Here is a 14,073-nt window from a genome sequence, read left to right on the forward strand (position 1 = left end):
AATAGTTACGGCCATACATCACAGATGAGCTCAACAAAAGTGATGACCTTGATGAGACCTCATTAGTCACAGAGTCACTTGGGCCAAAACGAGTAGGAATAGGTTCCAAAACAGCTGGCCACCTTTGCCGTGTGGGCCCTCAAGTCTCTGGGGACCCTAGGGCTTTGAGACGATGCCACCAGGTCACTATATCCCCCCCCCACTCCCGCAGTGGAGCCCGAGGTGAAACTCATCGGGAACATCCACGGCAACGAGGTGGCGGGCAGGGAGATGCTCATCTACCTGGCCCAGTACCTGTGCTCTGAGTACCTGCTGGGCAGCGACCGCATCCAGCGCCTGCTCAACACCACCCGCATCCACCTGCTGCCCTCCATGAACCCCGACGGCTACGAGGTGGCGGCCGCCGAGGTGAGCACCCCCAGGCTGGCCCCGGGGCTGCTGCCTTCCACCCTCCCCTGTTCGCTCACCCCCTAGCGGTTGTGCAGGGTCTCTGTGCACAGGACTCAGTGGGCCTCAACATCCACAAGGTCCCGCTTGGGGGTGGGGAGGGCGGCCGACGCTGCGAGTTCTATGGTGGGTAAAAAGGCAACGCGCGCTGTGGAAACAGGATGACGGGGGTGGGAGGAGCCGGACCGTGTGCTGGCTGCAGGGGGCGCTCCGGGAGAAGGTGGCCCTGGGCAGGGCCTGCGGGAGGTGGAGCGAGCAGTGCAGCCCTGGAGAGGGGTATTCCAGGCGGAGAGCAGCCAGTGCAGGGCCTGAGGTTGGAGGAGCAGCCCAGAGGCTGGAGAGATGGCAGAGGAGGTCAAGGGCAGCTCCCAAGTTCATCACGTGAAGCCAGAGAGAAACCACAGCCCTGCCCGCGACTCTCAGCCCAGCCCTGCGCCTCCCTCCAGAAGGATCAGGGTGGGCGTGCTGACCCCTGGTCGGGGGCAACCTGTGTGTTCAGGGTGCCGGCTACAACGGGTGGACAAGTGGGAGGCAGAACGCGCAGAACCTGGACCTAAACCGCAACTTCCCCGACCTGACGTCCGAGTACTACCGCCTGGCCTCGGCCCGCAGCATGCGTGGTGGCCACATCGCCATCCCACAGCACTACTGGTGGGGTAAGGTAGGAGCCGCGCGCGCCCCTCTGATGCAGCCGGGGTCTCTGGTGTTCTGGGACCCTCGGGGGTCATCCTTCCCCAGGGCAGCAGAGCCTGGCGGTGAGCAGCCTTGGCCTCTGAGCCTCGGTTTCCTGCCTGCAACATAGGGATGGTTCTCACTGGGCCGCCGGTGGGATTCGGGGAGCGTGTACCGAAAGCACCCGGAGTCTGGCAGGTGCTCAGGGGCGGTGCCCCGGAGGGCTGCCTGGAGGGGGTGGCATCCCCAGGAGGTGGGCAAGAGAGTTCCAGGCCAGAGGATGGGCACGTGTGAGTGCCCGGTGGGGCCTGTACGGAATCCTGAATCTTGGGCGTGGGGCTGGGTGGTCGGCGGGGAAGTGCCTCGTCCTGAGGACTGCCTCGTCCGCCTGGGCAGGTGGCCCCTGAGACGAAGGCGATAATGAAGTGGATGAGGACCATCCCCTTCGTGCTCTCCGCCAGCCTCCACGGGGGCGACCTTGTGGTGTCCTATCCCTTCGACTTCTCCAAGCATCCCCAGGAGGAGAAGATGTTTTCTCCCACGCCTGACGAGAAGGTGAGAGGCTGGGCAGAAGTGCAGTGGATGCAGGAGAGGCAGCAGTGTGGGTGGTGCCCTCGGGGCCCCGGAGTCCTTCCGGTTCTGAGCCGGTGAAGCCCATGGAGCTCTGAAACATTAGGAACCTTCTAGGCCCACCTCCAAACCCCTCCTCCAGGAAGCCTTCCAGCCAGCTGGAAGCAGCCCCTCCCTCCTCTGGCTGCCCCCCTTCCATCAGTGTCTCATCTGTCTGGGAGCTCCTGGGGTGGGGACCCTGGCCGAGTGCCCTCCCCCCAGGCCGCCCCGTGTCTTCTGTCCTCGGGAGGCTGGGGTTCCGGGCGACACCGGCAGAGGGCAGCACTGCATCGTGCACGGCGCCCCGGCTGGCTCCTGGCGCCTCCCTCCTTCCTGTGGGTCTGGCCAGTTTGTTAAGGGTCAGGTACCCTGGGACTTGAGGATGCGGTGGGATCAGAGTAGGAATTTTGGCCCCAGCGGTCACGTGGGCCCTGAGGAGACCCTTCAGACCCTGCTCAGACCAGCAGGGCATGAGACCCGTGATGACGGCCGGACCCCTCACCAATGCCGTTCTTCTCTTCCCCAGGGGCACCCCCTGCCCTGACTGATAGTAGAGGCTGGTCTCCTGGGAAGGGCATGGGGGTTGAGGCCAGGCAGTGGGTGATCTTCGGTGGGCCACGGCCGAGTGCACTGGAGCTTAGCTGCCCCAACTGCCCTGATGCCCCCCCGCCCCCAGGCCAGCTCCTGCCCTCCCACCCCGTCAGGAGGCAGGAGACTTCCCTGCCCTTCCGGGAAGACAGAGTTTGATAGTCCTTCCTTGACCAGCCCGGGGAGGCTTGGGAGGGTCTGAGCTGCCCGCTTGGTCACTCAGCAGGCCCCCTGGTGGCCCGGACTCGGGGTGGAGAGCGAGGCCTGGCCTCTGCTGCCTTCTCGCACTTTCCACCGGTACTGGGGCAGGGCAGGGAGGGTGGGACTGGTCCTGGACAGACACGTGCCCGGGGCTGGCTCCCCTCGTGTTCTCCTCCTGCGGCCACCCAGAGGTCGACCCTGCCTCACCCTGTCCCTCCCTGTGTGTGGCCGGTCCCGTGGACTGGGCCCTGGGCCGAGGGTCCTAGCTTAGGGTGGGAGACGGAGCGGAAACGGGAAAGGATGAGAAGGTGTGGCCTGGCCAGAACAAGGGGCTGCCCAGGAGGCCGGGGACGTGCAGGGGTGGGGTGTGTGCGTGCGTGTGTGGGTGTGTGTGTGTGTGTGTGCGTGTGTGTGCGTGCTGGACCCTCAGCCTGAAGGTGCACTTTAAGGAGGGTGTCCTCAAGGGGCAGCTACCGCAGTGGAGCCTGAAAGGGCAGGTGGAGACTCCGCCAGACCCCCAGGAGTGAGGGTTCAGGGCCTGTGAGCAGTGGGGCTGGGGAGGCCCAGCAGGGATGGGCTGGGCCGGCCTCCTCCAGAGCTGGGGGCGCAGAGCCCGTGTCTCCTGCGATTGTGCCTGCACTCGTTCATTCTCGCTCCCACTCATCCATTCAGCCACTCGTTCACTCCCTCATTCATTCATTCATCCAGTCACTCCCTCACTGACTACAACCAGCACGTGCCTCGCACCTGGAGGGGTGCCAGGGTCTATGCTTGGAGCTCAGCCAGGGCCCCCTGGGGTGGCTGGGCGACCTCCGCTGTGCCTGGCCTCCGCCCGCTGTGCTGTCGGGGATCAGGGCCAATGCCTGGGGGAGGCCTGTGTCCTCCAGGCAGGAGGAGCCCCTGGCCGCTGGACTCAGAATCTCTGGATCTCAGGGGCAGGTGCGTGAAGACGCCTCTGGGGGGAAGTTCGCCTCCAGGAGTCCCCGCGGAGTCAGAACCCTGAGAACTTCCCCATCAGCCGTCAATCATCGATCATCAATCGATACTCCTTCAGCCCCGCAGCCAGTGGTGGTCTCTGTGGAAACCAGGGTCCCAGGAGAGGCTTGGGGAGTGGGGGCACGTGAGGAGGGCTTGGCCAGGGGGACCAGTTAACGCCCCCAAACTTCCACAGTGCCCGGTGGATGGGGGCCAGCGCCTCAGGGCAACGTCCAGGCCGGCCAGGGCTGCCTGCCTCGCCCCCCTCTGTCCCCCTCACACCTGCCCTTTCTGCCCAAATCCTACTCCCCAGCTGGGTTCGAGCTCCGTCCTGCCGACCAAGCCCTCCCTGACGCAACCCACCCCCAGTGGGAAGTAGCTGCCATGTATCCAGGTCCCGGGCAGCCGGTCCTTCTCCGTGGCCCTGACTGTGATCCTAGGCCCCTCGCCAGCCCATGTCTGCCCCTCCTAGCAGCCCACTGCACCCCACCTTGTTTCATCTGGGGGGGGCATTGTCTCTGTGTCCTTCCGCCACTGACCCACCACCCCGCCTGGACTCTGGGCGGAGATCCTGCCCCCAGGTCGGGCCTGTTCCCAGCCGGGCCTGGGGCTCCAGCGCCCTGGGGTTGTAGGGACTGGTGGTGACTTCCCCTGCTCTCCTGAGGCGGCTGACTGACAGGTGACAGGAGGAGGCCCCAGGGCAGGATGGAGAGAGAGAGCTTCGAGAGGGGCTGGCCCAACCTACGCCCACCAGCCGAGGTCCCGCCCTACAGACAGGCGGTGGAGGCCCGGCCACAGTTCCAGAAACAGCCCCGTCACCCCCTGGACGCCTGGCTGAAGATGGTTGACCACAGCCCGCGGGTGACGGGGGCTGCTGGCAGGATGGCAGTCCCTGACTGCCCACCTCGGTGACTGAAGGACGTGCGTGGGCTTGTGTATTGGGTGCTTGCTTTGCGTCTGTGGGACCGAGTTGAAACTGCAGGCTTATCCCTGAGAAAGTGGACTCATCCTTCCCCAAACCCAAGGTCCCGGGGTCTGAGTCGCCAGGAGAGGCTCTCACTCTGGCCTGGAGCAGCCCCCCATTTCTGACCCCACCTGCCCACCTCCCCTTTTCTTAAAGAAGGGTGCCCAGCTCAGGACAGACCTCTCTCAGGGCCGCAGGGCCTGAACAGGCCCAGCACAGGTGGGCCCTCCTCCATCTGACCTCTACTTGGAGCCTCCGTCCTGGGTCAGACCCGTGTCCGGTCCTGGGACGTACAGGTGGCTGAGTCCAGCCTCGGGGAAGGACCTGGCGGCCCTGTGGGGTGGGGAGTGTAACGGGGGAGCTCTGGGCTGGGGGAGGTTAGTGGGGGAGGGGCTCCGCACCACCCAGGAATCGGGGTCGCACCCAGACGGGCCCTGCCCCCGAGGCTCCCCAACAGGGGGTGGCAGGCCCCGTGAGCTGCATCCCAACCGTGGTGGGCACTGCACGTGGTTATGGCAGTGGGCCGGTGGGCGCCCGCAGGGGCTGCCTGTCTCCTAGGGAAATGAAGTGACGGTTGTCATAGCCATTCGCTTGGGGGATGAAGTTAGTGAAAATGAGCCCCATGCCAGCCTCCCGCCTCTCCCGAGGCCTGCCCTCTGCACAGCGGCAGGAAACACTTTATAAATTGCAAAGCCGACCTCCAGGTGCCCCGCCAGTGTCCCCACAGGGTGACCCCTTCTCGAGAGGAAGCCCCCGCTCCCTAGCCAGGTGCGTAGGGGCTCCACGATGCGCCCACGTACCCACCACCGGCGCCCTGAGCTCTGGCCGTCCCGCCTCCGGGCCTTTGCACGTGCTGTGCCTTCTGCGTGGACCCTGGTCCCCCTCCCACCCGAGCTGCAGGTGCTCCCTGCGGTGGCCCTTCCTCACCCCACTGCCCCCAGCTCGGAGGGTGTCCTGCAGAGTGCCCACCTTCTGGTCTTGCCCTCGAGAGGACCTCTCTCTCCATCTCCTTTCCAGATGTTCAAGTTGCTGGCCAAAGCCTACGCCGACGTGCACCCCATGATGATGGACAAGTCGGAGAACAGGTGTGGGGGGAACTTCCTGAAAAGGGGCAGCATCATCAACGGGGCAGACTGGTACAGCTTCACGGGAGGTGCGCCCTGGACCGGTGGGGGCGGGGCTGGATGGGGCGGGGCGGGCTGGTGCCTCCTCCCAACAGCTTCTCCTGGGAACAGGGAGAGCAGCAGGGATGCCTCATGTGTGGAGTACGCTCTGGGGTGGGAAGATTAGGGCGTGGCTGACCTTAGTTCTCTCGCGGCCTTGGTGAAGTTCACGTGCGCCTGTCGTGGAAGGGCTAGACTGTGGCTTCCCCATGGCCAGTTTTGTGGTTTATTTAGTGGTCACTTAACATCTCACGGTTCCACCCGTGACCAGTTCTTTTTTGCCTTTTGGGGTTTAGTAGGGTTGCCCGATGGAATATGGGATTCCCCAGTTAATGTGAATTTCAGAGAAGTAAGGAAGAGTTTTTAGTTCTGTATAAATACTGTGCAAGTCCCAGAGATCGCACGGGGTATACTTACACTAAAACCATATTCGTTGTTTCTCTGAAGTGTGGGAGCAGGTGACACCCTGTGTCATGGGGACACTGGAGGCTGGGCCCGCGTGCTTCCAGGTGCTGCCACCAGCCCTCCACGCCAGCACGACCCTTATTATTCATGTCACAAGAGTAGGACCAGCTCGAGGGCCACGGCACGTGGTAGAGCTGGGACGCACCCTGCCTGTGCCCCCGCTTCTCCTGTGGAGGCGGGGACGGAGGCCCCTCAGCTCCCGTTCCACAGCCACTTTCGCCCCCTGCTCAGCTCAGTACCCCTGCTGCCCACGATGGCACGTGTGGTCCCTCCTGGGGGTCAGGGAGGCTCCTCTCCCTCCCAGGATCCAGACGGACGGGCCCCCTGACCCTCGGGGGGTGGGCTCCGAGTCTCAGGCATGACCTGTTCCTGGGGTCTGCAAAGGCCCCACTGGGGGGGCTGAGCCTGGGAGAGGCCAGCTGGGCTCCCCTCCCTCGGGACACGGACCCAGGGAGGGCATGGGGCCAGTGACCAGGGACAGAAGGGCCATCTGCAGGGGAGTGTGGCCTCTCTGTGGACGTGAACGTTAAGTCGGGAAGGTGGCCGCTGGGTACCGGGGTTCGGAGCAGGCTCTGAAGCTCTGAAGGCCGGGGCTCCCGCTGCCCCATCAGGGCCCAGGGCTGCCACAGAGCCCGGCTGCAGCTTCTGCTGGAGAAGACCTCCCAGAGCAGATGGGGTGGAAGGCAGACACGGGGGGGCGGGGCGGTCAACCCCACTTGCTCCGACGCCTCTGCCGTCTCCCTGGCTGGCCGTTGGCTTCGCTGGGCCAGGCTCACCCGGAGATGAAGGTAGTAGGACCTTCTTCCCTGGGCTGTGCTCGGGACGGTCCAGGTAAATGGACGTTATCACTGGGGGTTCAAGCCAGGGGAGGGCCAGCAGCTTGGGCCCCAGGGGCACGTCTGGCCCCCACATGCTCCCAGCTTCTCTGCTGGAAGTGGGCCTGCTCCCTACCCCCCAAGGAGCCGCAGGGATGCTGCGTGAGCCCGCGGACGTGGGCGCCAGACCACTTGGTCCACAGTGCAGCTGCCTACTCCCTGGACCTTGGGTGGGAGCTGTGACGTTCCCGGGCCTCAGTCTGCTCATCTGGGAGGCGCGGGTAGGACCGCAGCCCCTCCCAGCTGCCCGGCCCAGGGCCCTGCAGGGGCCGGCGTTGAGAGCCACCCACTCTGTGCTGCAGGCATGTCTGACTTCAACTACCTGCACAGTAACTGCTTTGAGATCACGGTGGAGCTGGGCTGCGTGAAGTTCCCCCCCGAGGAGGCCCTCTATACCATCTGGCAGCACAATAAGGAGCCGCTCCTGAACTTCGTGGAGATGGTGAGCTCTGGGCAGCCCCCGGCGCCTGGCATGGGGAGGGCCAGACCCAGGCCGTGCGTAGGGGCTCAGCGCCCGTGCTGTCACACGATTACACTGCACTTGTTTATTCGTTAACCACCTGTGTTCACGAGTGAGGATTCACCGGCCACCCTGGGGCGGCTGGGGACACCACGGGGCATCCAACAGGGCCCCCAGTGCAGGAAAGGTCTCAACAAGGGGAGTGCAGGGTCCAGGGCAGCCCAGGAGAGGCGCCTGACCCAGCCTCAGAGGCCACGGGGGTCTTCCTGGAGGAGACGGCACCTGGGCTGCATCTTGAAGAAGGAGGGAGATCAGGCGACAGGACAGGGACCCCTCTGGCGGGGGGACAGCACATGTTAGAATTCAGTGGGATGTTTAGGCCTGCAGGGGCGCCGTGGCCAGAAGAATGGGGCAGGCCCTGGTCGGGGGCGGGCCCAGAGGTGATGGCTGGGCAGCAGGGTGTCTGTGCGGTCCAGGCAGGGCCTTGTGCGATCTGCCCCTGGGACTCAGAGGGGAGGTCACAGGCTGCTGGGGCAGCAGTGAGGCACCCGGACTGAGGGGTAACCCCCCCACCAGTTATGGGGCTGAGGCCACCCAGAGGTGGGCAGGCTGTGAGCGGGGGCCTCAGAGAACGTGTCTACAATCACCCATCGCTGGACCCCGAGAGCCAGGTCTCCCAGTGGCCTGGTGGCTGCGTGGGGACCGCATGCCGCAGGTCCCACTGCCTCTCCCAGCCCTGCCCCCCCCCCAGTCTCCCCAGCACGGCCTGCCACCAGGGCTCTGAATAGGATAACGCTCACGAAAGGGACACAGGAATTCAAACTGGATCGACAGTGCTTTTGTATTACAGTAGAAGCCTCTATATTTTGCTTATCCCTGAGCATTTTTAAGAATCATAAAGATGGCATGTTGCCGTAGCGACCCGGTAAGAAGCAGGTCCTAAGAGGAAAACAGGATCGCCCGAGGGAGACAACGAGGGGCTGTGAGCGCACAGAGCTTTCCGTTGGTGTCCACGTGTCGTCGAATCCTGACACCAGTCCTGGCCAGGGGATGGGGCTGCCCCACTTTTTAGATGGAGGAACAGGGGTGCTGGGGGAAGGATCGTGCTGGTCCGGGGTCGCTGGGCTCCTATCCTGGCTCACAGAGGCTGTGATACAGCCAGAGGAGGAGACAGAGGGTCAGAGAGTGACCGGGCGGGTCCAGTGTCACCAGCCGCTGCGCAGAGCTCGAACTCAGATGTGCCTGCCCCGAACGCCAGTTCTGTGGTCGAGCCCCCTGCTTTCTGGAAAGATCAGGAACCTTCCTCCAGGCAGGAAGGAAGCCGAGCCTCCGGACCAGCAGCTGCAGCAACAGGAAGGAAGCAAGGCCGCGGGTAACAACTGGGCGTTGTTCGCACTGTTCCTTCTCTGCGGCTGTGCCGGCGACCTCGCTGCGGGGCCTGGGCATCATCGATGATGGCTCGAGGCCAGGCCTCCTGGCTCGTTTCGTTTTACGGCTGTCTGGTGAAAATGAGTTTTAAGGAGTCTTAAATGGAGCTGGGATTGCTCCGTGGATATTGTATGTGAAGGCTCGGGGTCTAAAGATTTAATAGCAAGCGCGATACCGTGGAAGGCCGGGCAGCACATGGCCGGGCGTGGCCGGCCTCCCAGGATGGCCCCCAGGACAGCTGCCCGGGCCTCCTGATAAGGATCCGTCTGTCGTGTCCACTGAGGCCTTTTGCACAGTGATCCTGACCAGGCCTGGGCGGGCGGAGGGGGGCGTCTACATCCCCCTGGACAGGAGGGGAGGGGCAGGCACGCCATCTCTCCTCCTCTGCCTGAGAGCTCCGCGTCCCTGGTTCTGCGTGAAGGTGACTCAGCCCGAGAACGAGGTCGGACCAAAATCTCGCTGGTGTGTGCTGGGATTACATGAGGCCCTACTGTGTGCTGGCCTCTGTTCTCAGGCCGCGGGGGAGGGGAAAGGGCAGATGACATCGCAGTGAGGTCAGGGCTGGGAGAGTGGAAATCAAGACTGTGGGACCGCAGAAGAGGCCCCTGATGTGGCCAGTCACGGAGGGCTTCCTTGAGGAAGAGGAGTGTGAACTGTGTCTCTAAGCGGGAGAGGAATAGGCCAGGTGAGGGAGCTGGTCAGGTGCTCTGAGCAAAGGAAGGGCCGGGATGCAGGCTGGGGGTCCGGGGGCAGCCTCCGGGTATAGGGCAGCGCCCATGCGCTGTCTCCCCTCCCCCCAGGGCGTCCCGGCCGCCTTTGATGTGAGCTTCAACCTCTGGTTGTTTGCGGCCTGACAGAGCAAAGGGTGTTCAGCGTGTTTGTTGCTGATTGTTTCAGGAGAACTGTGCACGGGCTCAGGGCTCCAGGAGGTGATTTCTTTGGAAAGTGCGGCTTCCTAGTCTTACTGTGATGTGTGCAGGAGCTGCAGGGCGTGTGCTCGGGAATGGTTGTGCTTAGGACCCACCAGGAGGGTGGGCCATCCTGCCTCCAGCTCGGCCGCTGCGGCTCACGTGTATTAATTCTTATTTCCTGAGGTGGGCACGGTGACCCTGTGTTACAGATGGGGAGAGTGGCCCGAGATGCCAGGTAGCTTTCCAAGGTCAAGGAGCGGGTTGGTGCCCGGCCAGGACTGACACCAGGGTCCAAACCCTCGGGCCCGTGTCCCCCCGCTGCCCCACGCTGCCTTGGGGCCTCGGCTCAGAGAGAAGCTGCCACACCGGCTCTGCCTGGGAAGGCAGGGGGCTCAGCGCTCATGGCCCAGGAGATGATGTCAGCCAGACCCCCGAGCTGGACTGTGCGCCGTTCACAAACCCAGGACGGGGTTGATTGCCGCAGGGGGACCCCAGAGGTGGGCTCACTGGTCACCCTCGCTTCACAGATGAGGAGACCAAGGCCCAGAGGGGGTGTGGCTTACTCAAGATGGCGAGGCGAGTGGTGCAGAGCTGGGATTAGCCAGGCCGTTTCCCTGGAGACGGGTGGGGACTGGCTGGGAGGGCTGCCGGGCGCTCAGCAGGGTACGTGCCGTACCCATGCCCTGTCCTTGGTCTCCTCAGGTGCACCGGGGCATCAAAGGCGTGGTGATGGACAAATTTGGCAAGCCGGTCAAAAACGCCCGGATCTTAGTCAAGGGCATCCGTCATGACATCACCACCGGTGAGCACTTCCCGGGGCCACATGGTGCCGGCACCTGCAGTGCTCAGAGCATGCCCGCCGCTCCCTCCGTCCTGCGCCGGCCCGGGGGCGTGAGGGTGGGGAGCCCTGGGGTCTGCGTCCACCGCGAGCTGTGTCTCCCGCAGCATTGGGTCCAGCGGGGGGTTAGGGGTTGCGCTCACGACCTGGCTGCCAGTGACCATCGATGCGGATTCCATGTTCCTCAAGAAGTGACTGCTGGGCAAACCTTCTCAAAGACTACAGGAGGGACCCTGTTGGTTCCTATCCTAGAGCTTACATCCCACTGATAAGCTGGGGTGCCCATGTGGGCTCCAGGTGCCCTCAGGGATTTCACAGCTGATTTGAAAAATACCATACATTGTGATGTGAGTTCCTTGTGGAAACAGTCCAGAGGAGGGAGGGATTGCTAACTGTGTGGGGGATGGAATGGTCTGTGAAGGCTTCAGAGAGGAGGTGCTGCCTAAGCAGGGTTTTGAGGGATGAATAGGAGTTTGACAGAGGGAGCATGTGGGAAGGACATTCCAGGCCAATGCAGAGGTGGACCTTTGGGGTCTGCTGCCCCCCATTACCCATCATCAAAAAGCTATCTGAGCCCAGGTGTGAGAGTCATTTTCTTTCCATCTGTCCACAGCCCCAGATGGTGACTACTGGAGACTGCTGCCCCCAGGGTCCCACATCGTCATCGCTCAAGCCCCTGGCTACTCCAAGGTCATCAAGAAAGTCATCATCCCTGCCCGGATGAAGAGGGCCGGCCGTGTGGACTTCATTCTCCAGCCACTGAGGATCAGACCCAGAACGTTCCTTCTCGGGCCACGGAGAAGTGGGCCCGGAGGCGCCGGCCCACACAGGGAGCCCGAGGAGTCCAGCCAGGAGCCCCTGGGGGCCCGGAGACAGCCCGCGGCCGGCGGCAGCAAGCCCTGGTGGTGGTCCTACTTCACGTCGCTTGGCCCGCACCAGCCTCGCTGGCTGCTCAAGTACTAGGCTCCCCGCCCCCCACGCGCTCTCTTGCTCTTGATTCCATCCTCCAAAGACATCCCACAAAGCCGTGTTTGTTTTATTAAAGTGATGAGACGCTCTGTGTGCGAGGCCCTGCAGGGGAAGACACGGTCCCTGGAGGAGAGAGGGTCGCTTGGGCAAGGGCTCCTCTGTCCCACAGGCAGCCAGTAGCGGGGTTGCCCTTCAAACCCCTCTGTGTGTGGCCCATTCCCAGAAGGTGAGGTCTTAAATCCAGAGGGACCTCTACTTTACAGACCGGAAACCGAGGCTCAGTGGGGGCCGTGACACCCCAAGGTCACACATGGAGAGGGTGGTGCCGGGCTGGGAGCCGAGACTCTGGGTCCTACAGCTGAAGGTTGTGTGTCTGGGAATATGTGGAGGTTGGCAGCCACGGAGACAGGTGGGGGGAACCTGGCTGGGGGCGTGGCGGGTGAGCAGCAGGTGACCCCCTCAGAGTCACAGCCTCAAGGGCAGGAGAGCTGGCAAGAAGCGTCACCCAGGGCTTCCCTGGTGGCGCAGTGGTCGAGAGTCTGCCTGCCGATGCAGGGGACACGGGTTCGTGCCCCGGTCCGGGAGGATCCCACATGCCGCGGAGCGGCTGGGCCTGTGAGCCATGGCCGCTGGGCCTGCGCGTCCGGAGCCTGTGCTCCGCAACGGGAGAGGCCACAGCAGTGAGAGGCCCGCGTACCGCAAAAAAAAAAAAAAAAGCAGCATCACCCAATGGTCACACTCAGAGACTCCTGACTCCAGGAGGGAGGGTCTCCCTCAGCCCCATCCTCATCCTATGTTGCCACCAACTCAGGTCCAGGGGTACCTGAGGCCCCAAACTCCCCACAGGACCCCCTTCTGGTCCGCTTCTGAAGTTAGGTGGGTCTGTCGTTCCTGGGATCTATCAGGCAGGGAGTGAGGTAGCCTATCAGAGAAGGCTCATAGAGAGGGTGCATTAGTCAGCTAGGGCTGCGTAACAAAGCACCGCAGACCAGGCCTCAGACCACAGACACTTGTCTCCTGGCCTTGGAGCCTGGGGATCTGAGTCAGGGTGTCAGCAGGCTGGTTCCATCTGAGGCCATGAGGGAGGATCTGCTCTAAGCCTGTGTCCTTGGCTTCTAGCTGGCTGTCTTCACCCCACCTCTTCACATCCTCTTCCCTCCATGCCTGTCTGTCTCTCTATCCAAATGCCCTCTTTTTATGTCTTATTGGATCAGGGTCCACCCTGATGGCCTCATTTTAATTTGATCACCTCTGTAAAGACTCTGTCTCCAAATACAGTCACATTCACAGGTACTGGAGCTTAGGACTTTGACATATAAATTCCGGGTGGGAGGGGGCACGCAATTCAACCCATAAGAGAAGTGGGATCCTTGCTTGCTCCTGGCTGTGTTCTTGGGGTCCTTTGCCTCCTAGTGTCCCTGGCCTGGGCAGGGTTGACCCCACACACAAGTGTGTTATCCCTCTGGAGCAGTGCCTTCACCCCAGCTGGATACCAGCCTGACCCTTACTAGCACCATCAGCATTGTGGGATTGCTTCCTGTCAGCCTGGGCCAAAGCCAACAGGAACAGGCATGCTTCCGATGGTGGGTGGTGTTGCCTTTGGGGGGGAAGGTGCAGGAGGGGGTGAGGGCATCCTCCAGTCACACAATCCAGCCCCCATACAGTGGTTCACAGTTTGCAAAGCGAGGCACGTGTGTGCATCCAGGGGTGATCCGGAGCTTTGGTGAAACATCACGGCTTTCGGAGCCCCTCTACCTCACATTCCCCCACTCATGTGTCAGTGGTCCCGAAGACCAGCAGTTATTTGGCCCTACTGTGTACTGGGCACTCTATCCCTGCTGCACGGATATGGGTACCGCCCAGAGAGCTTGTGGGACGAGCCCAGGACCTCGCAGCATGTGGGCGGCAGCTGGACCCCTCCTGCATGACCTGTGTGTGGGGCTCCTGCTCTCCCGGCATTTCTCACTTTCTCTGCTGATCACAGCCACCTCCCAGAGTCGGTGTGAGAGGCAGAGACAGCTGTCTGGCGCCTGGTTCATGCCAGGTGCTGAGGACAGGGCCCCAGAAACGGGGATGAGGACGGGGAGATGGAAGACCAGGAGGCCACCCCCAGCCCCTCACTCGTGCTCACATCACCTGTCTGTGGCCAGCAGAGACACTGTGGGGGCTCCTATGTCCTTTTGATAGAAGCCAGGAGTCCTTGGCAACACCCTTGCCCTCTGACAGTGCCCTGAGCCAGGGCCCTCTGGCTCCACCCTGTCTTTTCAAGTCTCCTGGTTTCTATCGTGGGAGATGACGTTTAAAAATGTAACCTGCACACCTGGCTCCTCATTTTCCCCCAGGGGTTGGCCATGGCTTCCAGGCCCTGCAGAGGACATGTCACTGAGTCTAAGCTCATGCTGCTTGCAGCGTGACAGGCCAGTAATTGAGAGACGAGTTGCTGGGACGAGGAATAACGACCTTATTCAGAAAGCCAGCAGACAGAGAAGATGGTGGACTCATGTCCCA

At 62.7% G+C, this 14,073-nt stretch overlaps 1 protein-coding gene across 1 annotated transcript in view; it reads left to right on the plus strand.

The window, feature by feature from the left end:
* The window catches only part of CPZ (carboxypeptidase Z), a 25,126-nt gene extending 13,472 nt beyond the window's left edge, over positions 1-11,654 (plus strand). The window contains exons 5-11 of the mRNA XM_082652688.1: positions 212-408; positions 947-1,108; positions 1,516-1,674; positions 5,474-5,609; positions 7,262-7,401; positions 10,461-10,560; positions 11,210-11,654. Coding sequence (XP_082508814.1) covers positions 212-408; positions 947-1,108; positions 1,516-1,674; positions 5,474-5,609; positions 7,262-7,401; positions 10,461-10,560; positions 11,210-11,559 — 1,244 coding nt within the window. The 3' untranslated portion in view covers positions 11,560-11,654. The remainder of the gene's footprint in view (positions 1-211; positions 409-946; positions 1,109-1,515; positions 1,675-5,473; positions 5,610-7,261; positions 7,402-10,460; positions 10,561-11,209) is intronic.
* The last annotated feature ends 2,419 nt before the right edge of the window (positions 11,655-14,073 follow it).

Source organism: Grampus griseus (genome assembly GCF_964374135.1).
Source record: "Grampus griseus genome assembly, chromosome: 4".
In the NCBI taxonomy this organism is placed as follows: domain Eukaryota; kingdom Metazoa; phylum Chordata; class Mammalia; order Artiodactyla; family Delphinidae; genus Grampus; species Grampus griseus.